General features: G+C 48.9%; 1 protein-coding gene across 1 annotated transcript; it reads right to left on the bottom strand.

The window, feature by feature from the left end:
* Nucleotides 1-948: 948 nt before the first annotated feature.
* On the bottom strand, nucleotides 949-1,991 carry LOC141127286 (proteinase-activated receptor 1-like). Its single transcript, XM_073613583.1, has one exon. The coding sequence runs from the start codon at nucleotides 1,989-1,991 to the stop codon at nucleotides 957-959; it is 1,035 nt and encodes a 344-aa protein (XP_073469684.1). The 3' UTR covers nucleotides 949-956.
* Between the last annotated feature and the right edge of the window lie 23,423 nt (nucleotides 1,992-25,414).

Here is a 25,414-nt window from a genome sequence, read left to right as displayed (position 1 = left end):
ATATGTGTTGCTGTACACTGGTTGATAGCATACCATTGGAAACCCCCCACAGTTCCTCTTTCACATTTGAAAACCAGAATTAACAATATTAATTTAATGGAACAAATATTCCACACAATACAAAACACTAACCAATTCTACACAAAGAAATGGGATCCATGGTTTAACCATGCTAATCTCTTCTTTAACCCGGAATAATTCTACCAAATACTGAAGTTCACTGAAGAGTATTATATGAATATAGAGTTTAATGTATAATAGGAATTGCTATATTTATATATAAATTTATACTCCATTCAAGAACCGCTTAATATATATTGTTATTCCTTTTTGTAGAAATTACTTTGATTGTACATTTTATGGCATATGTCAATAAGCTTTTTGTACTATTTCTTTGTACCAAATAAAAAAGTTTGTAAACAAAAAAAACTATCCCCTATTTTGTAGACAATATAACTTTTGCGCAAACTGATCAATAATTGCTTATTGCAATTGTTTTTACCAAAAATATGTAGAAGAATACGTATCGGCCTAAACTGAGGAAAAAAAATGTTTCTTTAAATATTTTTGGGGGGTATTTATTATAGCAAAAAGTAAAATATAATGCGTTTTTTTCAAAATTGTCGCTATATTTTTGTTTATAGCGCAAAAAATAAAAACCACAGAGGTGATCAAATACCACCAAAAGAAATCTCTATTTGTGGGAAAAAAAGGCTGTCAATTTTGTTTGGGAGCCGCGTCGCATGACCGCGCAATTGTCAGTTAAAGTGACGCAGTGCCGAATCACAAAAAGTGCTCTGGTCAGGAAGGGGGTAAATTCTTCTGGGGCTGAAGTGGTTAATACTCTCATATATCCATGAATTCTTTTTCTTTATAAAGGGGATCATTTTCTGGAAATGTTTGGCCTCCTCCAGTTATATAAACTGGGAAGTTTCAGAAGGTTTGTTGGGTGTTCTCTACATCTGGTCTTTGTGGAGGAGGACCCGCTGATGGCCTACTGGTGGTGTCTGTTCTCTCTTACATCTCAACAGGCTGTAGACGTGTCTCTGCCACTCCGAGGACGCATAGTAATAGATCAGAGGATCCAGACAACAACTGACACTGCTCACACTGACACTGATGATGTAGACGATGTACAGGAAGTTACTGGCTTGGTTATAGACCTGCAGGAAATGCATGAACCAAATAACATTGGCTGGGCCAAAGCAGAGGACAAACACACACAACACAACCACAGACAGGAGGACGGCTCGGGATCTCTTCTGGGCGCCCTTCATGCTCGGTGCTCTGAGACTGCGGATGATTCCAATGTAACAGAAGGTTGTAATAATTAAAGGTAGGAAATATAAAAGTACGATATAAATGGGGAAATAATAGTAAACCTGAAACCTTTCAACTGATTCGGCATCATGAACATCAGAACAGGTTGTGATATTTAGGACAGGAAATGGTCGGGTTTGTTGTCTTATGAGAATCGGCACAGTGCTGGCCATCGATATCACCCAGATGCAGCAACACACCAGCCAGGCTCGTCTCACTGTGCGCCAGGAAAGGGACTGGACCGGGTAGACCAGAGCCAGGAACCGGTCCACACTGATACTCATCATCAGCAGGATGGATCCACGCATGTTATAGGAATATGTGGCAGTGATAAATCGGCACATCCCTTCCCCAATCAGCCAGTTATTTCCTGAGAATCGGTACACGATGTGGAAAGGAAGAATACTAACAAAGAGAACATCAGCAGCGGCTAGGTTCAGCAGATACACCACTGCCGGCTTCTTCACCTTCACCTTCACCAAGAACACGATGATTGCCATTATATTAAGAGGAAGAGACACGAGGAAAACCACGGTATAGATAGAGGGCACAAACTTTGTCACCCACCAGCTGTTCATATACTCTTTAAAGTCATGTAAAAATGTTTTGTGCAGTATATGGACCTCAATTTGTTGAGTTGAGTTCATTGTAGTTTCATTACCTGAAAACATCAAAAAATATGAGGTGAAGTCATTGTACGAGAAACATTTTGCAACATTTTTCACATTGCGTTAAACAGGAGGACAGCTGGTGATCTATTGTGTGACCCCTTAATGTTGACTGTCCTGAGATCTGCTGATGATTTCAATGAAAGAGGAAGGAGCAGTTCTCTGGGTATATGCTTTGGCTCTAGGAGGTTGGACACTAGGCAAACCAAAAGGCCCAGCAGATCTGTAAGAGGTTGGACACTAGGCAAACCAAAAGGCTCAGCAGATCTCTGGGTATGTGCTTCTGCTGTAGGAGGTGCGACACTAGGCAAACCAAAAGACACAGTGGATCTCTCGGAGGTTGGACACTAGGCAAACCGAAAGGCTCAGCAGATCTCTGGGTATTTGCTTCAACTCTAGGAGGTGGAATACTAGGCAAACCAAAAGGCACAGCAGATCTCTAGGTATATGCTTCTGCTCTAGTAGGTTGGACACTAGGCAAATCAAAAGGTACAGCAGAGCTCTGGGAGATTGGATACTAGGCAAACCAAAATGCTAGCAGATCTCTGGGTATATGCTTCTGCTCCAGAAGGTTGGACACTAGGCAAACTAAAAGGCTCGGCGGAGCTATTGATACATACTGTATATGCTTAGGATCAAGGAGTATGAATCCTGGACAACCCAAAAGGCTTAGCTGTCTCTATTGCATAAAAATTATTGTGGTGCTGAAAAGTTCAAAATGAAATTGAAGAGTGGGAGGAAATACCAAATATATTGTGCAGATGTAGAAAGAGTCACTCGTCACCACATGGTAATGTAGTCTGCTTACCAGAAGGTGTTAAGGATGAGGCATAGATGATAAATTCTCAATAGCATCCAGCAAATCCAGCCCACTGGAACCCCTCATCAGACAACAACATCCGTGGGATTTCCTTCACATTTAAACATCTCCCAATGGTCAAGTTGAAGCTTAAAACAGCATGCATCAATGATACGAACAAACGGCTGCAGCAATCAGCGTACGGGTGTCAGCCCGTATGAGGACACGGTGCATCCTCATCAGCACATGGCCGTGGGACACGCTTGGCCTTTTTTTCGGCAGCTGGCCATGTTGAGCTGCAACATGTGGAAGACTTGGTACAGTGGATGACCAAGCCGTCCTCATCCTCCTCATCCTCTCTCACCCATGCTGGACTACAAGAAAATGGCAGCCTATTGGAAATAATGCCCATACTATTTAAGGACACTCTCTATGCCTTCCCTCTATCCCCTGATGAAGTCACGTGTGTTGGTGACATTACGCGTAGGGGCGGGATAGGCGCTCTGCTCTGATGTGGACTTACGAGCTTGCCGCTCGTCGGATTCAATGCCGTTTTTATTGTCATTTATGTGAGTACCCTGATGCTGCTTTTTCGAATAAAGAAAATGAGTGTTTAAGCAATATCACACTATTTGGCATCCTCTTTTGTCTTACCTCCTCCACACCCACTGAGGGATCAAGCCCTGTAGGGATTACACCGTGGCTCAGGACTACAAGGAGAGGTAGAGGTATTTTGCACAGATTTAGCACATAGTGATTGGAGTGTTTTATACTGTATGTCAAATAGTCTTGGTGACAATTTTTTTAGATGCTTGCATGCTGCACTTTAGTTATGATGTCACATTGATTATTATTTATTGTGTCAGTGGTCAAAATTTTCCTTACTTATTGTATAGGAATTTCTCTTTTTTTCCCCGATGACATTACTCAGGTGTTTTTAGGCTGTTCATCCTCACTATTTATCATATAGTGATCTTATGAGCAGCTGCCCATTGTTCCACCTTACATTTTATTTATTTATCCAGCTACAGCATTAATTGTCTACCACAGTAGTTCTTAACCTTATTTATATTTATTCTCACTGATTATTGTCTCAGGTGATGGATTAGTGCAGCACCTCCCTTCACTTTTACATTACTCTTCCTGTGCTGATTTGTCCTCAGAACCAGCGGTGCTCCGTAGGCGTTCAAGAGGCTACGCAAGTACGCAGGCCAAAAGATGCCATGTGCTTGATCTGGTGTGCTTGGGGTACAGGAGCTACACTGGGGCAGATATTCTGTCAGCTCTGCAGGGGCAGGTTCAGAGGTGCTTAAGCCAGGTATGGTGGTTTTTGACAATGGCACCAACCTCCTCTCCGCCCTCCGACAGAGACAACTGACCCATGTGCCCTGTTTGGCTCACGTCCTTAACTTGGTGGTGCAGCAGTTCTCGGGCAGGTACCCGGGCTTACAGAATGTCCTGAGGCAGGCCAGGAAAGTCTGTGTGCATTTCCGCCGGTCATATAATGCCAGTGCTCGGCTGGCAGACCTCCAAAAGGAATTTAACCTGCCCAAGAACCGCCTAATCTGACATGCCCACCAGGTGGAACTCAACGTTGGCCATGCTGCAGCGGCTGCACACGCAGCAGAGGGCCATCAATGAGTACCTGTGCGACTATGGCACCAGGACAGGGTCAGGGGAGCTTGGTATTTTTTCCCCACGCCAGTGGGCCATGATCAGGGATGCATATACTGTCCTGTCACCATTTGAGGAGGCCACGAGGATAGTGAGTAATAGGGATGAGCTTCAAGTTCGAGTCAAACTCGTGTTCGACTCGAACATCGGCTGTTCGCAAGTTTGCCGAACAGCGAACAATTTGGGGTGTTCGCGGCAAATTCAAATGCCGCGGACCACCCTTTAAAAGTCTATGGGAGAAAAAAGTGCTAATTTTAAAGGCTTATATTCATGGTATTGTCTAGGGATGAGCTTCGTGTTCGAGTCGAACCCATGTTCGACTCGAACATCATCTGTTCGCCCGTTCGCCGAATTGCGAACGATATGGGCCGTTCGCGCCGAATTCGTGTGGCGCGCCACGGCCCATAACTCACTGCGGCATTGCAGTGCATTGCTGGGTGATGATTGGCCAAGCATGCACTATGACCCGCATGCTTGGCCAATCACAGCGCCGTCTGAACAGAGAGCCGTAATTGGCCAAAGCCAAGGAGGCTTTGGCCAATTATGGCTCATGGGATTTAGTACACGCCGCACACTATATAAGGCCGCCTGCACGGCGGCCCTGTGTAGTGTGTGTTCCGGCGTTGAAAGAGAGAGAGAGAGAGAGACAGAGAGACAGACAGTGTCATTTGATTTGAGTTAGATAGATTAGGCAGAACAGTCAGTCAGTTTAGCTGCACTTACAGTGTATTGTGTATATATATGCATCCCAGGTGTTGCATATATATATATATATATATATATATATATATATATATATATATACACTGTATTCAGTTTAGCTAGATCCGTTCCTGCTATCTTCTTACTGACAGGCAGGCTTGTCTTGTTACAGTATTTACAGCTACCTGAAGAAAATTGCTGGTGTTCTTCTGATCCTATTAGTACCACAGTCAGGCAGCTAGACCATTTACAGTTAGTGCTGTGCGTCCTGCTCACAGTGTTCAGCTAAACCTACAAGTTAGTGCAGTGCGTCCTGCTCACAGTGTTCAGCTAAACCTACAAGTTAGTGGGGTGCGTCCACCTCACAGTGTTCAGCTAAACCTACAAGTTATTTTTTTGCAAGCTCTGCACAGTGTTCAGCTAAAGCTACCTGTAGAAGGTTGGTGGTGTTCTCATACTACAGGAAGGCAATTGATTTTGCTAGCTGCAGTATCAGTACATATATATATATATATATATATATATATATATATATCCCAGCTTAGTGCAGCTACAGGCCATTAGTATGTCTGGAAGGCCAAGAAGGAGAGGCAGACAGTCACAAGCCAATAAGAGAGGGCAAGCAGGCTCTGTGTCTAGTGCTGGTCGTGGAGACGGTGCATCCTCATCAGCACGTGGCCGTGGGACACGCTTGGCCTTTTTTTCGGCAGTTGGCCGTGTTGAGCCGCAACATGCGGAAGACTTGGTTGAGTGGATGACCAAGCCGTCCTCATCCTCCTCATCCTCTCTCACCCATGCCCAGGGTACTTTGTCTGGCAAAGCAGCGGCCTCTTTCCTCGGCTCAATGTCATCAGTGACTCCTTCCCTAGCCCCACCATGTCCTCCTGAGGAGTCCCTCGAACCGTTTGACCACAGTGTTTGGTACATGCTCCAGGAGCATGCCCAGCGTTTGGAAGGCTCTGATGATGATACTGAGCTTGATGAAGGCAGTAACATGAGCACGGACAGAGGGGGTGCCCAAGAAGGACAGCAATCTAGCAGTCATACTCCCCCTGCTGCAGCATACTGCCAGGTTTGCTCCAGTGATGAGGAGGGAGGGGATGATGAGGTCACTGACTCAACGTGGGTGCCTGATAGGAGAGAGGAAGAGGAGGAGGAGGAGGAGGAGGCGGCACATCACCAACGAGGCAGGATGCCCTCCAGGGGCCAGCCTAAGGGCATCACATTGACTGCATCACACCCCAAAGCTCCACATGTGCAGGGCGCTGCAGTCTCTGCGCGTTATTCAAAAAGTTCTTTGGTGTGGGCCTTTTTTGAGACGAGTGCATCAGATCGCACTGCTGCTATTTGCAACATATGTCTCAAGCGTATCTCGCGTGGCCAAAACATCTCCCGCTTGGGTACCACATGCTTGACCAGACATATGTTGACCTGCCATGCAGTTCGTTGGCAAGCGTATCTAAAAGACCCACACCAAAGAACAAAGAGGACCTCTCCTTGCTCCTCATCAGCTGAGATCTCCAACCCCACTATACCTTCAGTCCTCTCTGAGACCTGCACTGAGAGGAATGAAGGTGTAGAATTAGGTGTGTCACAGCCAAGTACTTGTGGACAATCTGCTTTTGGTACACCGACGTCAGATTGTACCAGGCAAATTTCCCTGCCCCAGCTGCTGCACCGCCGAAAGAAGTTTGCTCCCAGTCATCCACATGCCCAGTGGTTGAATGCTAGCTTGGCAAAATTGCTAGCACTTCAACTGCTGCCTTTTCAGTTAGTAGACTCTGCCCCCTTCCGTGAGTTTGTGGAATGTGCTGTTCCTCAGTGGCAGGTGCCCAAACGCCACTTTTTCTCACGGAAGACGATTCCTGCTCTCTACCGCCATGTGGAAGGCAATGTCCATGCCTTGCTGGACAGGGCGGTCAGTGGTAAGGTGCATATTACCGCTGACTCATGGTCCAGCAGACATGGACAGGGACGTTACCTAAGTTTCACGGCACATTGGGTGACTCTGCTGGCAGCTGGGAAGGATGCAGGACAAGGTGCAGTAGTGTTGGAGGTTGTTCTGCCACAATGCCTCCAAAATGCTAATGATTGTGACACACCTCTCTCCTCCACCCCCTCCTCTTCTTCTTCCTCCATGGCCTCTTCCTGTGCTTTGTCCTCGGAACCAGCGGTGCTCTGTAGCCCTTCAAGGGGCTACGCAAGTACGCAGGCCAAAAGATGCCATGCGGTGCTTGAGCTGGTGTGCTTGGGGGACAGGAGTCACACTGGGGTAGAGGTTCTGTCAGCTCTGCAGGGGCAGGTTCAGAGGTGGTTGACGCCACGCCAACTTAAGGCAGGAATGGTGGTTCGCGACAATGGCATCAACCTCCTCTCTGCCCTCCGACAGGGACAAATGACCCATGTGCCCTGTTTGGCTCACGTCCTTAACTTGGTGGTGCAGCGGTTCTTTTGCAGGTACCCAGGCTTACAGGATGTCCTGAGGTAGGCCAGGAAAGTCTGTGTGCATTTCCGCCGGTCATATAATGCCAGTGCTCGGCTGACGGACCTCCAAAAGGAGTTTAACCTGCCCAAGAACCGCCTAATCTGTGACATGCCCACCAGGTGAAACTCAACGTTGGCCATGCTGCAGCGGCTGCACACGCAGCAGAGGGCCATCAATGAGTACCTGTGTGACTATGGCACCAGGACAGGGTCAAAGGAGCTTGTTTTTTTTCCCCACGCCAGTGGGCCATGATCAGGGATGCATGCACTGTCCTGTCACCATTTGAGGAGGCCACGAGGATGGTGAGCAGTGACAGTGCATGCATCAGTGACACTGTCCCCCTTGTCCACCTGTTGGAGCACACACTGTGTGGAATAATGGACAGGGCACTTGAGGCAGAACAGAGGCAGGAAGAGGAGGACTTCCTTAGCTCTCAAGGCCCCCTTTATCCAGACAGTGTTCCTGCGTGCCCGCTGATCACACAGGCAGAGGACGAGGAGGAGGAGGAGGAAGATTGTGTCAGTATGGAGGTGGAGCCTGGCACTCAGCATCAGCAGCAGTCTTTAAGGGATCAGTCCCAAGAAACACATGGACTTGTACGTGGCTGGGAGGAGGTGGCTGCGGACCATGTCGTCCTTAGTGACCCAGAGGACTCCGGACCGAATGCCTCAGCAAACCTACGCTGCATGGCCTCCCTGATCCTGCAAAGCCTGCGTAAGGATCCACGTATTCGTGGTATCAAGGAGAAGGACCAATACTGGCTGGCAACCCTCCTTGATCCACGTTACAAGGGTAAGGTTGCGGACCTTATCTTGCCATCGCAGAGGGAGCAGAGGATGAAACATCTTTGGGAGGCCTCGCAGAAAGGTCTGTGCAACGCGTTCCCAGAGACTGGGAGGTTACAAACTCCTGTTTCTGGACAACGTGTTGCTGAGGCTTCGGTCAGTCAAAGAAGGAGCGGTGGAGAAGGTGGCCGTCTGACCGATGCGTTCAGACAATTTTTTAGTCCGCAGCCCCAAGGTATGATTGGTTCCAGCAACCATCGCCAGCGTCTGTTTTACATGGTGCAGGAATACCTAGGGGCAAGATCAGACCTGGACACCTTTCCCACCGAAAATCCTCTGGGTTACTGGGTCTTGAGGATGGATCACTGGCCAGAGCTTGCACAGTATGCAATTGAGCTACTGGCCTGTCCTGCATCCAGCGTTCTTTCGGAACGCACATTCAGTGCTGCTGGAGGCTTTGTAACCGATCACAGGGTGCGTCTGTCCACCGACTCGATCGATCGACTGACCTTCATAAAAAATGAATCAGTCTTGGATCACCACCAGCTACCAAGCACCTGATGCTGATCTAACCGAATAATTTTTTTTGAAATCTCAGATCCCTTCAAAGACTGCCTATGCTGATGCTGAGTGATGATCCCTGAGTAATTATCCTCTTCCTCCTCAATCATCACGCTGATAGCTTGTAAGAACATTTTTGGTTCTGGGCGCCACCACCAGTGCCTAAGGCCCAATTTTTCTGCCCCTGTTTAACAGGGGCGTGTAAGTACAATTTTTGATGCAATACTTTGCAGCAGGGCTCGTTCCTGCATTCCAACTAGAGTGTCTGTGAGGGGTTGCAGTGTTGTGGCACCAGCACCACCACCAAAGGCCCAATTTTTCAGCCCCTGTTTAACAGGGGTATGTAATTACAATTCTTGATCTAATATTTCACAGCAGGGCCCTGTGAGGGCTTATAGTGTTGTGGCCACAACAACACCTAAGGCCCAAATTTCTGCTGAGTATATAGGGCAGGCCCCTACTTTCAAACATCTACCTTACAAACGACTCCTACTTGCAAACGGAAGGAGACAACAGGAAGTGAGATGAAATCTACCCCTAGGAAGGGAAATTCTCTCCTGTAAGAGTTAATATGGGAAAAACATTTCTCCTTTCCACTGATGCTTTCCAATCCTTGTTCCACAAAAAACCCCAAATTCTCAAAAAGCATTTGTCATTGGGACAAAAAGTGAGGTGAAATCTTCTAAAGAGGAGGAAAGACAGCAAAACAAATGTCAAAGGGGTGATAACCCTTCCCTATGTTTTCCAAAAAGCTTAAAAAAGATTTTTTGGCTGGAGCTAAACACGTTAAAAATGTACCCGTTCAAAATTACAAACAGATTCTACTTAACAACAAACTATACTGCTGTTCAGAGTATATAGGGCCTGGGGGCCCCACACCTTTCCTTATTTTAATTTGGGTGCGGGGTTCCCCTTAATATCCATACAAGACCCAAAGGGCCTGGTAATGGACTGGGGGGTACCCATGCCGTTTGTCTCACTGATTTTCATCCATATTGCCAGGACCCGACATTACATTAAACCCGCAAGCAGTTTTAAATGAGATTTTTTCCTTTAAAAATGACATTTGGTGCAGGGACTGTTCTAAACATGGGAAACACGCGTCACTTTACAGGCATACTATAGACACCCCCCAGGTACGATATTTAAAGGAATATTTCACTTTTTTTTTTTTTACTTTAAGCGTCATTAAAATCACTGCTCCCGAAAAAAAAGGCCCTTTTTAAAAGTTTTTTTTGCATTGATACATGTCCCCTGGGGTAGGACAATACCATGCAAATTAGCCTTTAAAATGAGTGTGACGGATCCTATTCCACACTCCAATGAGTGCCTCCGTCAATAACACCGCTTACTCCAGTATGACCATCTGACAGATATAATATTATAGCTGCAGTAAGTACAAGTCTAGTCGATAATAGCTTGTAGAATCTTGACTGCTTTATTGGACAGAATACAGCCTTTTTATACACATTTAACACAAGGGGTTAGATAACGAGGTAGGGCTGACTCATGGACACTCCCCCCTCCCCTCTAGCAAAAACTTAAAAGACAATAATATAATTAACATGTTAATTAACACAACACTTAAGGCAGACCTGGTGACCAGACAGTTCGTCTCTGCAGGTTAATGTGATCAGCTCTTTCAAGAATCATGTATTGGGCAAGTTCAAAAAAATAAAAGATTAATATAGAAATACCAAATAACAGGGTGAATGTGGACAGAAAAAGGTCCTTGCAGCCAGTGTCCGCGACAGTGCCCCCCCCCTGTCCCATAGTCCGGCAGACCCAACTAGATCCACTACGGGTCAGCTTGGGGCTGTCCGGGAGAGTTTTATAGTTCCGTTTGCCGGGAAAGTCCATCAGCATTCCCATTCTGCTTTCCTGGCCGATACTGTATGGTAAAATTGTAGGGCTGCAGAGCCAAGCTCCATCGTAACAAACGTCCATTATCCCCGGAGACCCGATTAAGCCAGATTAATGGATTGTGGTCGGTGAGCACCGTAAAAGATCATCCGTAGAGATAAGGTTGGAATTTCTTGAGAGCCCACACCAGCGCCAAACACTCCTTCTCCACGGCTGCATAACCGACTTCCCTGGGTAGCAGCTTCCGACTGATGTAGGCCACTGGGTGCTCACCGCCATCAGGTCCTACTTGGCTCAGTACTGCCCCCAGCCCGAATGTAGAGGCATCTGTGTGGACACAAAAATGTTTGGTTGGGTCAGGGGCAGCTAGAACAGGAGCTGAAGTTAGTGCATTCTTTAATCGTTGGAAGGCAGCTTCACACTCGGGGGACCACAGTACCTGTCGGGGAAGGTGCTTCTTAGTCAGGTCTGTCAGGGGCTTAGCGATGGAACTATATTGCGGGACAAATTTCCTATAGTACCCAGCTGTGCCGAGGAACGCCAGGACCTGGGTTTTAGTACGGGGGGTCGGCCACTTGCCAACGGCCTCAATCTTAGCAGGCTCAGGTCGTTGTTGTCCACTGCCTACTCGATGTCCAAGGTACTGTACCTCAGACATCCCTATGCTGCATTTCTCTGGCTTAAGGGTTAGTCCTGCAGCCTTGATGCGGTCTAGCACGACACCCAGATGAACCAGATGGTCCTCCCAGGTATCACTGTAGATCGCAATGTCGTCCAGATATGCACAAGCATAGTCCTGGAGGCCATCGAGGAGTTGGTCTACCATCCTCTGGAAAGTCGCCAGTGCATTCTTCATCCCAAACGGCATTACTTTAGACTGGTATAAGCCAAATGGGGTAATGAACGCCGATTTCGGAATAGATTCCGCATCCAGAGGAATTTGCCAGTATCCTTTGCATAGGTCAAGGGTTGTCAGGAATTTTCCCCTAGCAATGCGATCTAACAGATCATCGACCCGGGGCATAGGGTAAGCATCAGTGGTGGTGCACTCATTTAATCTGCGGTAGTCTACACAGAAGCGAGTTGTGCCATCCCGCTTCGGTACAAGGACCACCGGGGAAGCCCAGGGACTGCTGGATGGCTCAATGACTCCCAATTCAAGCATCTCCTTAATCTCATGACGCATCCCCTCTCTCACTGCGTCAGGTATCCGGTAAGCCGCCTGTCTTAGTGGCAGTTGTCCCGGGGTCTCCACACGGTGCACTGCCATAGTAGTGTACCCAGGGACTGTGGAGAACATTTCCCTTCTCTGACTAAGGACCTGTCTAGCTTGTTCTCTCTGCGTCGGCCCTAGCTGGTCGTCAAGCTTTATCATCTCTATCCCTGCAGTAATTCTATTTAGCTCCGGGAGCACCAGCAGGGGAAGATTCTCAGAATCCTCCACAGCTGGAGCACATATAGCGGCTACCTCTCCTGATCTTTCCCAGTATGCTTTCAACATGTTCACATGAAAGGTCCGTCGGACTCTTTCATCTGAACATTTAGCCACTAGGTAGGTTGTGTCACAGAGCTTTGCCACAACCCGGTAAGGTCCCTGCCAAGTGGCCTGTAACTTGTCCTGCTTGGTTGGTCTGAGGGCAAGAACCTTCTGCCCAACCTCCAGAGTGCGGTTCCGAGCAGTACGATCGTACCATCGTTTCTGCCGCCTTTGGGCATCCCGAAGGTTCTCCTGGACAGTGTCCGTGAGCTCCTTCAGTCTGTCCCTAAACTCAAGAACGTATGCTACGATAGAGGACCCTTGGGGATCAATTCCCCCTTCCCAGTGGGCTCTGACTAGATCTAGGGGCCCCCTGACCCGCCTCCCATACAGTAACTCAAATGGAGAGAACCCGGTAGATTCCTGCGGCACCTCCCGATAAGCGAAGAGAAGGTGTGGCAGATATCTCTCCCAATCCCTGTGAGAGGTTGCAAATGTTCTAAGCAGCTGTTTCAGTGTTCCATTGAACCTCTCACACAGTCCGTTGGTCTGGGGGTGATAGGGAGAGCTCTGTAGGGGCTTTATCCCACACAGCCTCCATAACTGCTGAGTGAGCTCAGCAGTGAACTGGGTCCCCTGGTCAGAGATGATTTCCCGAGGGAAACCCACCCTGGCAAAGATCCGGAGCAAAGCATCAGCCACAGTTTCTGCATGGATATTTGCCAGGGGAATGGCCTCCGGGTACCGGGTGGCATAATCCACCACAGTAAGGATATATCTCTTCCCAGAAGGACTAGGTCTGGGCAATGGTCCAACCAGGTCTACGGCAACACGGCTAAAGGGTTCATCAATGATCGATAAAGGGTGTAGGGGAGCTTTCAGCGGGCCCCCATGCTTACCCACCCGCTGGCATGTGTCACAGGTCCGGCAATACTGTCGGACATCCCCTGTAATCCCTGGCCAAAAAAACGACTGAGTCAGACGGTGGAGGGTCCGGGACATCCCCAGGTGTCCGGCTGAGGGTATGTCATGCCCAATGCGCAGCAGGTCATGACGATATTTCTGCGGCACAACCAGCTGCCGCTTGGGTGGATGGGAGGCTGTCTTTCCCTCAGTAACCCGATAGAGTAATCCCTGGACCCACTCTATTCGCTCCCTCTCCAACCCCCCAGGGTCCAATCCTGCTCTTTCCCTATAGCTAGCTAAGGAAGGGTCGCTAAGAGTTGCCTGAGCAAATTCTTGGGGAGAAGCCCAAGTCGGGATAGGGTTAGTTGGGGTAGTACAGTCTAGGTCAGGGGTGACAGGTCTTACCTGGGTCCCGTCCTCGAGGGAGCGCAACTCCATCCGGGCTTGCTGGCGGGTGGTAACAGGATAGGCTTCTGGGGATACATCCAGGGAGAAGGTTGAATTTAAACGTCCCAAATCGTTGCCCAACAAAACCTCTGCAGGTAAGTTCTGCATTATTCCCACTTCCACTTCTTTGGCCCCCGAACCCCAATCAAGGTGAACCCTGGCAGTGGGGACCCGCATAACATTTCCCCCGGCCACCCGCACAGCCACAGACCGTCCCGTCTGCTCTGCCGGGTTTATCATTCGGGACTGTATCAGGGTAATAGTAGCTCCCGTGTCCCGCAGTCAATGGGCAGCCCGACCATTAATCCACACGGCTTGTCGATGGTGCAAACGATTATCTGTAGTGGCAGCTTGCACAGGGTCTGCCTCATGTAGAATTCCAATATTCTCCTCGCTTGGGTAAGTCACATCATCTCTCTCCAGACAGTGTGCAGCAGCCCGGGCAGGTCCAAGGGGCCTGTTGTTCCGTGCGTCCTGGGAAACATTCTGCGGACAATACCTCCTAACATGCCCTGATTGGTTGCATCTGTAGCAGAGGTCCCCTTTTCCTCGTGAAGATGGTAGCTGAGTGGGGCCAGGGATCGACGGCTGGTGTGGAGGGGCAACGCTCCGTGGAATGTTGGGGACAGGCCGAGCTGGGGTCTTAGGCTCCGGTTGTACAGTCCGCCTTGAATCCACGTATTGGTCAGCTAGGGTGGCAGCTTCATCTACTGTGACTGGCCGCCGATCTTTTACCCAGTCTCTAACTTCATGTGGGGTATGATCGTAGAATTGTTCCAGGAGGATTAGCTGGAGCGCATCTGCCATGGTAACAGCTTGGCGCCCGGTCATCCAACTCTCCGCTGCTCGGGTCATTTGATGAGCCCATTCTGTGTAAGGCTCTCTCTCCTTTCGGCGGAGGTTGCGAAACCTCAAACGGTGTGCCTCTGGAGTAATGCCGAAGCGAGCCAATAGTCTTTCTTTTACCCGGTCATAGTCCTGGCTGATCTCATCAGGGACATTATTGTACGCCTCTGCAGCCCTTCCTGTGAGACGGCTGACCAGGAGCGTGACCCAATCTGCTTTATTGACACCTTGGAGACCGCATTGACGCTCAAACATTTGCAGGTAAACATCCATCTCATCTTCACCATCTTGAAACATGCGGAAGGCGGCATAGGGTAGCTTTTTGCGGGCCGCTGGAGCTTCCCGGTTGAACATAACTGACCCTCCTTGGTCCCGCTGGAGTTCAGCCATTCGCAGCTGGGACACCTCTGTTAACACTTGACTGATAACCTCCTGCGGGGGGTGAGTACCATACAAGGCCAGTCGCCACTGGACGTCACGCTGGAACTCTGCCGCCTCTGAGGTATCTGCTGGTGGGTTACTGGCCTGGTCAATCTCCATTAGTTCGGTGATGAGAGTCGCTTTGGATTTGTTGCTGGAGACTTTTCCACGGGCTTCCAAGAGATCCTTCAAGGTGCTGCGCTTGGGTCTGGCGTAGTGATGTTCCATCTGCTGTTAGGAGCAGGGGGTCCCGGTGGTGATTTGGGTGAGCCTAGACAAGAGGAAGCATCCCAGAGCTTGCCACCAATTGTGACGGATCCTATTCCACACTCCACTGAGTGCCTTCGTCAATAACACCGCTTCCTCCAGTATGACCATCAGACAGATATAATATTATAGCTGCAGTAAGTACAAGTCTAGTCGATAATAGCTTGTAGAATCTTGACTGCTTTATTGGACAGAACACAGCCTTTTTATACACATTTAACACAAGGGGTTAGATAACGAGGTAGGGCTGACTCATGGACACTCCCCCCTCCCCTCTAGCAAAAACTTAAAAGACAATAATATAATTAACATGTTAATTAACACAACACTTAAGGCAGACCTGGTGACCAGACAGTTCATCTCTGCAGGTTAATGTGATCAGCTCTTTCAAGAATCATGTATTGGGCAAGTTCAAAAAAATAAAAGATTAATATAGAAATACCAAATAACAGGGTGAATGTGGACAGAAAAAGGTCCTTGCAGCCAGTGTCCGCGACAATGAGCACTTTTGATTTTGAACGTTCGAGTCCCATAGACGTCAATGGGGTTCTAACGTTCGTGCTAACTTTCGGTCCGTTCGCAGGTTGGGGTGTTCGGCTCATCCCTACACAGGGCTGACGTGCAGGCGGCCTTATATAGTGCGGGGCGTGTACTAAACCCCCTGAGCCATAATTGGCCAAAGCCTCCTTGGCTTTGGCCAATTACGGCTCTCTGTACACACAGCACTGTGATTGGCCAAGCATGTGGGTGATAGTGCATGCTTGGCAAATTATCAGCCAGCAATGCACTGCGATGCCGCAGTGAATTATGGGCCGTGACGCACCACTCGAATTTTGGCGCGAACGGCCCATATCGTTCGTAATTTGGCAAACGACTGAACATACGATGTTCGAGTCGAACATGGGTTTGACTCGAACACGAAGCTCATCCCTAGAGGACACACGCAATACATGATATCACTCTACAATACTGAAATGGGGGTACTCACCCTCCATCTCATTGTCCTCTATGGAGATTGAGGAGGACACACACAATACATGATATCACTGTACAATACTGAAATGGGGGTACTCACCCTCCATCTAATTGTCCTCTATGGAGATTGAGGAGGACACACACAATACATGATATCACTGTACAATACTGAAATGGGGGTACTCACCCTCCATCTCATTGTCCTCTATGGAGAGTGAGGAGGACACACAATACATGATATCACTCTACAATACTGAAATGGGGGTACTCATCCTCCATCTCATTGTCCTCTATGGAGAGTGAGGAGGACACACACAATACATGATATCACCCTACAATACTGAAATGGGGGTACTCATCCTCCATCTCATTGTCCTCTGTGGAGAGTGAGGAGGACACACAATACATGATATCACTCTACAATACTGAAATGGGGGTACCCACCCTCCATCTCATTGTCCTCTATGGAGAGTGAGGAGGACACACACAATACATGATATCACTCTACAATACTGAAATGGGGGTACTCACCCTCCATCTCATTGTCCTCTATGGAGAGTGAGGAGGACACACAATACATGATATCACTCTACAATACTGAAATGGGGGTACTCACCCTCCATCTCATTGTCCTCTATGGAGAGTGAGGAGGACACACACAATACATGATATCACTCTACAATACTGAAATGGGGGTACTCGCCCTCTGTCTCATTGTCCTCTATGGAGAGTGAGGAGGACACACAATACATGATATCACTCTACAATACTGAAATGGGGGTACTCACCCTCCATCTCATTGTCCTCTATGGAGAGTGAGGAGGACACACACAATACATGATATCACTCTACAATACTGAAATGGGGGTACTCGCCCTCCATCTCATTGTCCTCTATGGAGAGTGAGGAGGACACACACAATACATGATATCACTCTACAATACTGAAATGGGGGTACTCACCCTCCATCTCATTGTCCTCTATGGAGAGTGAGGAGGACACACACAATACATGATATCACTCTACAATACTGAAATGGGGGTTGTCACGGACCTGGCCGGAGCAGAGGCTGTTGGAGAGGACTGTATGCAAGCCTGTTGCCCACCGATTATGGGCCCTAGCATTTGAGGTGAATGAGAAATCCAGTCTGAACTGTATTAATCGGACTCAGTCATGTATATATTGTATGGGGACTCCTTACTGTAGATTTGTGTCCCAGAAGAGGGAGGGGGGATTCCTCCAGCAGCCCCCTGCTGATAAGACTGATTCATTCTGCTGGGACACATCCTGTGAGGATATGCTGGTGTTATCAACATGTGTTTATGTTAATTGAGAGAGCTGATCACATTAGCCACCAGCACTGGCTAATAGACGAATGGTCTAGGCTGAGGAGGGGGGAGATTGTTGTTTGTATTGTTAATTGTATTAATGTGTGAAGCTCGGTGCCCACAAGACTGTCATCTGGTCTGGGTACATTTTGTAGTAAATTAGGTCATGTTAATTAGGTTAGCTTTGAGTCATCCCTGCTGTATAAAGGTCTGTGAGATCTCAAAATAAAAGTAGTTCTGATGTACTCCAAGACTGGTGTTGTCTAGTTCTTGGGGTTCCTATAGCCAGATCCATTGGACTCGTGTTCCAGAACTTAGGAAGCGGTATATGACGGAAGCACTCAAGCGGAGTGTGGGGCGTTCCGTGACATTGGTGGCAAGCAGCGGGAAAGCTTCCTGAAGTCTGAAGTCTGGGACATCCAAACCTCCAACTGGATCCAAGATCAGCATAGCAGACTTCAGTCACCCCAGCGGAGATATGGACCTGGCATCAGAATTCCCGGGGCTGCTGCGGATCATCCTTTCAACATACACCAGGACTGTGTCTGAGGATGAATACCTGGAGCTCAGGCAGCTGATTCGGGTGGAGCTCTGGAATGCAGCCCTCCGTCTCGCTGGTATAAAACAGGGCAAGTGCTTTCCAACCCAAGAGCAACGGGCCAGTGACCAACGGGCATTGCGGATGGCATTCCTGGGAGAGCAGCCCCAGGAGCAATGGGTGACTGAGTTGGACAGGTTGGTCCAGCAGGAGATAGAGCTGGACAATCGTTATCGGGCTCTGCAATGGCACGCAGAGGAGGGATATTTAGGGGAGACAACAGAATGCTCTCCGGAGGGATATGACTTTGGCGGCCCTGGATTGCTGTGGGAGAACCTTACAGATCTTTTTATGTTTGGCGATGAGGGGGAACCTGACCTTGAGGACATGAGAGACTATAGAGAGTCTATGCTCGGTCTTGCAGGGGTCTCAGAGCTCAAACCTGATCTGGACCATTTGCTAAGGAAGGAACAGCATCTGGAAAGGGCATACAGGAAACTGCTAGAACAAGTTCAGCAGCATGCCAGAGAATCGGCAGTGGAAGATCCGGAGATTGCCGTCCCCAAACCTGAAGTACTGACAACAGGGCAGAGCTCTGCTAACCTCTGTCCAGAAATGATAACATCTTCTGGGTCCCATGGACAGGAGATGGTGAACCTCTATTCCCAGACATCAGTTGCAGAGACATGGGATTTGATAGACTTTTCTGCTGAGGAAGAACAACCTGATGAGCCTCCAGCAGAAGAGCTGCTATCAGGGCCAAAGTTCACTGTGTTCTGCCCAGCACCAACAGTGGCTTCGGCCTTCCTGAGAGAAGAGGTAGTCGGCCTTTCTCCCACAACACTGACAGGGACATGTGATTTTCTGCCAGCAGCATCTATGGAGTTAAAACAAACTTCTCCAGCTGAAGATCTGGTAACTGAACAGAGGGTCCAAGACCTCTGTCCCACACTTTTACCAATTCCAGAGACTGGGGATTTAATAGACGTTTCTGTAGAGGAGGAACCACCTGGCAAACCCCCAGCAGAAGTGCTGGCAACCGGACAGAGGGTCCAAGACCTCTGCCCCACACCTGCAGCAATTGTGGAGGCCCAAGGTGAGGAGGTGGCAGTCTATCGCGAGCTGCAGATCAGGATCCAAGGAGAGAATGCAGTCATCACCTCACAACTGCAGCTTGATCTGGTGTTGGTTGATGGGGCTTCAGTCCCCACCTGTATACCCCAGGGATGCTGGGCAGTCGGCCCAGATCCCCAACAGCAGGATGGAGTGAGCCCAGTCCCCCTGTCTTCTCTCCAGCGGCAGAAAGGATTCCAGGGAGAAGGGCCAGTCTGGGCCTCTCCCCAGCGGCAGATATGTTCTCTGAGAGAGGCAGAGGATGGCTGGGTGAGTAATGCACTGTTTGGGATGATTTGTTTGGGGTACTGTGTGGGTACAGGCAGTAGAGGACTGGAACTATGGACTAACTTCGGAGTCAACCCGTCTGGGGTCTCCTCCTGTGTTAGTCTCCTGCCGAAAGGGGAGAAATGTCACGGACCTGGCCGGAGCAGAGGCTGTTGGAGAGGACTGTATGCAAGCCTGTTGCCCACCGATTATGGGCCCTAGCATTTGAGATGAATGAGAAATCCAGTCTGAACTATATTAATCGGACTCAGTCATGTATATATTGTATGGGGACTCCTTACTGTATATTTGTGTCCCTGAAGAGGGAGGGGGGATTCCTCCAGCAGCCCCCTGCTGATAAGACTGATTCATTCTGTTGGGACACATCCTGTGAGGAGATGCTGGTGTTATCAACATGTGTTTATGTTAATTGAGAGAGCTGATCACATTAGCCACCAGCCCTGGCTAATAGAAGAATGGTCTAGGCTGAGGAGGGGGGAGATTGTTGTTTGTATTGTAATTGTATTAATGTGTGAAGCTCGGTGCCCACAAGACTGTCATCTGGTCTGGGTACATTTTGTAGTAAATTAGGTCATGTTAATTAGGTTAGCTTTGAGTCATCCCTGCTGTATAAAGGTCTGTGAGATCTCAAAATAAAAGTAGTTCTGATGTACTCCAAGACTGGTGTTGTCTAGTTCTTGGGGTTCCTATAGCCAGATCCATTGGACTCGTGTTCTAGAACTTAGGAAGCGGTATATGACGGAAGCACTCAAGCGGAGTGTGGGGCGTTCCGTGACAGGGGTACTCACCCTCCATCTCATTGTCCTCTATGGAGAGTGAGGAGGACACACAATCTATGATATCACTCTACAATACTGAAATGGGGGTACTCACCCTCCATCTCTATGTCCTCTATGGAGAGTGAGGAGGACACACACAATACATGATATCACTCTACAATACTGAAATGGGGGTACTCGCCCTCTGTCTCATTGTCCTCTATGGAAAGTGAGGAGGACACACATAATACATGATATCACTGTACAATACTGAAATGGGGATACTCACCCTCCATCTCATTGTCCTCTATGGAGAGTGAGGAGGACACACACAATACATGATATCACTCTACAATACTGAAATGGGGGTACTCACCCTCCATCTCATTGTCCTCTATGGAGAGCGAGGAGGACACACACAATACATGATATCACTCTACAATACTGAAATGGGGGTACTCACCCTCCATCTCATTGTCCTCTATGGAGAGTGAGGAGGACACACACAATACATGATATCACTGTACAATACTGAAATGGGGGTACTCACCCTCCATCTCATTGTCCTCTATGGAGAGTGAGGAGGACACACACAATACATGATATCACTCTACAATACTGAAATGGGGGTACTCACCCTCCATCTCATTGTCCTCTATGGAGAGTGAGGTGGACACACAATACATGATATCACCCTACAATACTGAAATGGGTGTACTCACCCTCCGTCTCATTGTCCTCTATGGAGAGTGAGGAGGACACACACAGAAGGATGAGAGTCAGGTGGAGCTCCATCTTTGCACAGTGAAAACTAAGAAGTGATGAAGAGACTTCTCTCTGTAGATGACTGGTCGGGTTCTTTATCTTACTTGGAGGAGATGACAGTTGGAGATGATCTCAGTACAGATTTGGGAATCTTCAAAAATATGATTTCCATATATGAAAGCCAGCAGCTTCAAGCCAACTGAAAATGAAATGTAAGAGGGTGTCACCAATAAGCACATTACAGGGAATAATATTGTTATATAGACATAAGGGCCGGAGCCCAGACACCCTGTGCATATCATAATGGACAACTTCTTAGACTCCAGTCACATATGAAAAATATATAATGTAGTTATCTTTGCATTACAAAACTTTAAATGTATTTTGTAATGTAACAAATACAAATACCTGAGTCTGTCTTCTGTGTATCCCTCGGAATAGCAGTAATTAGACCCGGAGCCAATCAGCCTGGGGTGTGTCCTGCTGCAGTGCAGGTTGAGGATCTGGCTGTGCTGTCTGGCAGTGCTACCTGGATCATAATATCAGCTGAGAAGAATCACAAATTCCACCATTTCATAATCCCCCCACCCCCCACAATTTTTTTTCTTTGAACTTTTTTATTGAACAAAAATTTAATCTAAGTACACATGGCGTGATTGAATCGGGGACCCTTCTTATTAGTGAAGAGGAGCGTTTTGTTTAAAATCAAATTAATTTAGATCAGAATAATTTAGATTATTGGGGGGAGGAGCCTGACTATCACGCCGGTCAGGAGCTCATATAAGGAGCTCCGGGGATCTCCCCTCCACACCTTGTAGAAAGCGATGAAAAGGACCCTGCCTGACTGCTATCCCCCATAAACCCCACACCTCTATCTCCTACCTGCTGAGTGCACGGCGCTAGGAGATCCCTGGTCCGGGTGTCTGGAGCTGGTTGGGCAAGGAGTCCCAGTGGAGGGTCTGGCAGGGACGGTGCAGAGGAGGTGAGAGGAGACAGCCAGTCTGACACCCCCCATCCTAAAACTTCACCAGCCACCACTGTAACATACTGCATTCACCTTGCCATCAATAGTGACCAAATTTCCTGTACCTTTGTAGCTCACACATCCCGAAAACATCAGCGATCCACTGGCACACCCCCCCCGCACAGGGCTCACAGCTCACGGCACTGGCATACCCCCCGCACAGGGCTCGCAGCTCGCGGCACTGGCACACCCCCTGCACAGGGCTCACAGCTCGCGGCACTGGCACACCCCCGCACAGGGCTCGCAGCTCACGGCACTGGCACACCCCCTGCACAGGGCTCACAGCTCGCGGCACTGGCACACCCCCGCACAGGGCTCGCAGCTCGTGGCACTGGCACACCCCCTGCACAGGGCTCACAGCTCGTGGCTCTGGCACACCCCCCGCACAGGGCTCGCAGCTCACGGCACTGGCCCACCCCCCGCACAGGGCTCGCAGCTCGCGGCACTGGCACACCCTCCTGCACAGGGCTCACAGCTCGCGGCACTGCCACACCCCCCCACAGGGCTCACAGCTCGCGGCACTGCCACACACCCCCGCACAGGGCTCGCAGCTCGGGGCACTGGCACACCCCCTCCGCACAGGGCCCTCAGCTCCTGGCACTGGCACTGGTAACGCCCCCCGCACAGGGCTCGCAGTTCGAGGCACTGGCACAACCCCCCACACAGGGCTCGCAGTTTGCAGCACTGGCACACCCCCCGCACAGGGCTCGCAGCTCGCGGCACTGGCACAATCCCCCCTCGGGGATCACAGCACTTGCACCCCCCTGTGGGATGTCCGGCACTTACCAGGCTGAAGAGCATCCTCTGTGTCTCCACTCTCCTCCTTTCCTCCACACTCGGGCAGCAGTGGTGGTGGAGGTGTCCACTCCTCTCATGCTTCCTCCACATGCCAAAGTGCTGCTAGCCATCCAATAGGTTTGCCTGGCGATTTGGCCAATCGGGAAACAGGTTTCACTGACCTGCCTCCTGATTGATGGGGGGGCACTGTAGTGTGAAAGTAGTGAAAATTAATTGGGTGGGATCAGGGCACACTCTCTGCACCCTCGAGCCCACCCTTTTTTGAAGCCAATTAGAGCCTCTGGCTCTAATCACGTGCTTAAAAAAAAACACCCCCTCCCACCCCCGCCATAGGAATCCATGTGTCCGGCGTCCTGAAAGGGGCCGGGCGCATGGATAGGAAGGTGGCGGCAGGGATAGGGGGTGGTACCTGTGCATCCTCAATGCATGGGCCGCCACTGGTATGTTATCAAATAATACTGGTGGAACATTTGCATTCATCAGCCAGGAAGCTGCGCATGGGACATACTTGGACATTCCAACATGACAATGATCCAAAACACAAGGCCAAGCCGACCTGTCATTGGCTGCAGCAGAATAAAGTGAAGGTTCTGGAGGGGCCATCTCAGTCTCCTGACCTCAATATCATTGAGCCACTCTGGCGAGATCTCAAACGTGCCATTCATGGAAGAAAGCCAAAGAATTTACAGGAACTGGAGGCTTTTTACCAAGAGGAAAGGGCAGCTTTACCATCTGAAAAGATAAAGAGCCTAATCCACAAATACCACAAAAGATTTCAAGCTGTCATTGATGTTAAAGGGGGCAATACACGGTATTAAGAACTGGGGTATGTAAACTTTTGATCAGGGTCATTTGGGTAGTTTCTGTTGTGATTATGATATAAAAAGAGTAAACACAGCTGATTGATAATAAATGGCTTCAGCCAAACACTAACCATGAGCGAGAGAAAAGGTTTTGTGTTATCATTTATATTCTCTGAAAAATGGCCAAGAAATCAAAAATTCTGCCAGGGTATGTAAACTTATGAGCACAACTGTGTGTCTCAAGGAGAGAGTCAAGATAAGTCAGTATCAGAAAAAACAGACGGGGACTTGTGCAAGACAAGCAATCAGGAATAGTAAAAACGGCCAAAAAAATACAACACTGTGTTCTAGTATATCAAACCAAACAAGAGCAGAAATGAAGACCGGAAGTGACAGTGAAATAGGACATATGGATGAACAAAGTCTTAAAGCTCAATTACCGACAAAAATAGAAATGGCAGCATTGTACAGAGACCTGGGCAAAATACTGACTCGAGTAGAAGACACAGAAAAGCGACTGGATACCCACACTCGTGTAAAAAAAATGAAATGAGAAATGTACAAATAGAACAAAGCAATATGGCATATAAATTGGAGGATCAAGAAAACCAAAATAGGAGGAAAAATCTGAGAGTCCGTGGTTTACCAGAACCAAGGCAGAGAGAAGATCTGACGGAGACAATGAGAATAATATTCAATCTGCTGCTAAGCAGACAAGTATCAGAACCATACTGGTTGCCGAAAGTTGCTGAACCTGTGTCGCAGTCTGGGCCTCTACATCCTCAACGGCCGTACCAAAGGGCAGGGCTGGTGCAAGGATTTTTGGGACCCTAGGAGGAACCCTATTGCCCCCCCTTGGCTCCACCCCTGACTCCACCCCCTTTGCCCTGCCCATGTATACCCCACCTTTTTATAGACTGCTAACATTCTGGGGGTGGAGTCACTCACTGGCCCGGCGCATGATACGCATGCAGCGTATGTAGTAGCCTGGAGGTGGTGTGGGGGGGGCACCAATGTGGCACCCCTGACTGATGTGCGCTCTAGGCCAGTGCCTACCTTGTCTATAGGTAGCACTGGCCCTGTATACAGATAATCAAGGCACTGATTATCAGTGCAGGCCCATCAGTGCTGTCTATCAGTGCTGCCCATCAGTGCCACCTATCAGTGCCCATTATAGCTGTCTATCAGTGCTGCCCATCAGTGCCCATTAGTGCCGCCCATCAGTGCCTAGGGGCACTGAGTGCCACCTATAAGTCTCCATCAGGGCCACTTACTAGTGCAGCCTATCAGTGCCCATTACTACAGCCTCATCAGTGCCCATCAGTGGGGAACCCCTCATAATGGGCACAGCGGGGTGTACAGACAAGGGAACTCAGCACAGGGATGTTGGGAACCCCTCATAATGGGCACAGCAGGTGTACAGAACCGGGAACTCAGCACAGGGATGGTGGAAAACTGCCATTCTGCTCCTTGACAGCGAGGTGTCAGGTTGCTGGTTCCTTTGCTCCTGTGCTTCCAGAGACCAGGAGCTGGAGTTGCTTCTCTGCCCCAGGAGGGATGCAGGATCCTGGGGAGGACCCTGGCGGGGGCCCCCAGTGTAGGCCTGTGACTAGGCCTCAGCCTGTGGAAGATACTCAGCCTGGCCCAAGGAGTGATGAGTCCCTGTCTGCCTTTAGACAGAGGATTGTTGGAAAGCTGACATGGATTGATAAAGAAGAGGAGAAATTGTTGAATTTGATGGCTGAATTTAGGAAGAAAAAACAGGTTTGTGCCTATACAGCAAGAAGAGACCAACTATGAGGCC

The sequence above is a fragment of the Aquarana catesbeiana genome, linkage group LG01 (genome assembly GCF_042186555.1).
Source record: "Aquarana catesbeiana isolate 2022-GZ linkage group LG01, ASM4218655v1, whole genome shotgun sequence".
In the NCBI taxonomy this organism is placed as follows: domain Eukaryota; kingdom Metazoa; phylum Chordata; class Amphibia; order Anura; family Ranidae; genus Aquarana; species Aquarana catesbeiana.
This window is presented reverse-complemented; position numbering and strand designations above follow the sequence as displayed.

What these genes read in the sequence shown, in the direction of transcription:
- LOC141127286 (XM_073613583.1), bottom strand. Translation starts at nt 1,991, where the DNA reads ATGTTTTCAGGTAATGAAACTACAATGAACTCAACTCAACAAATTGAG.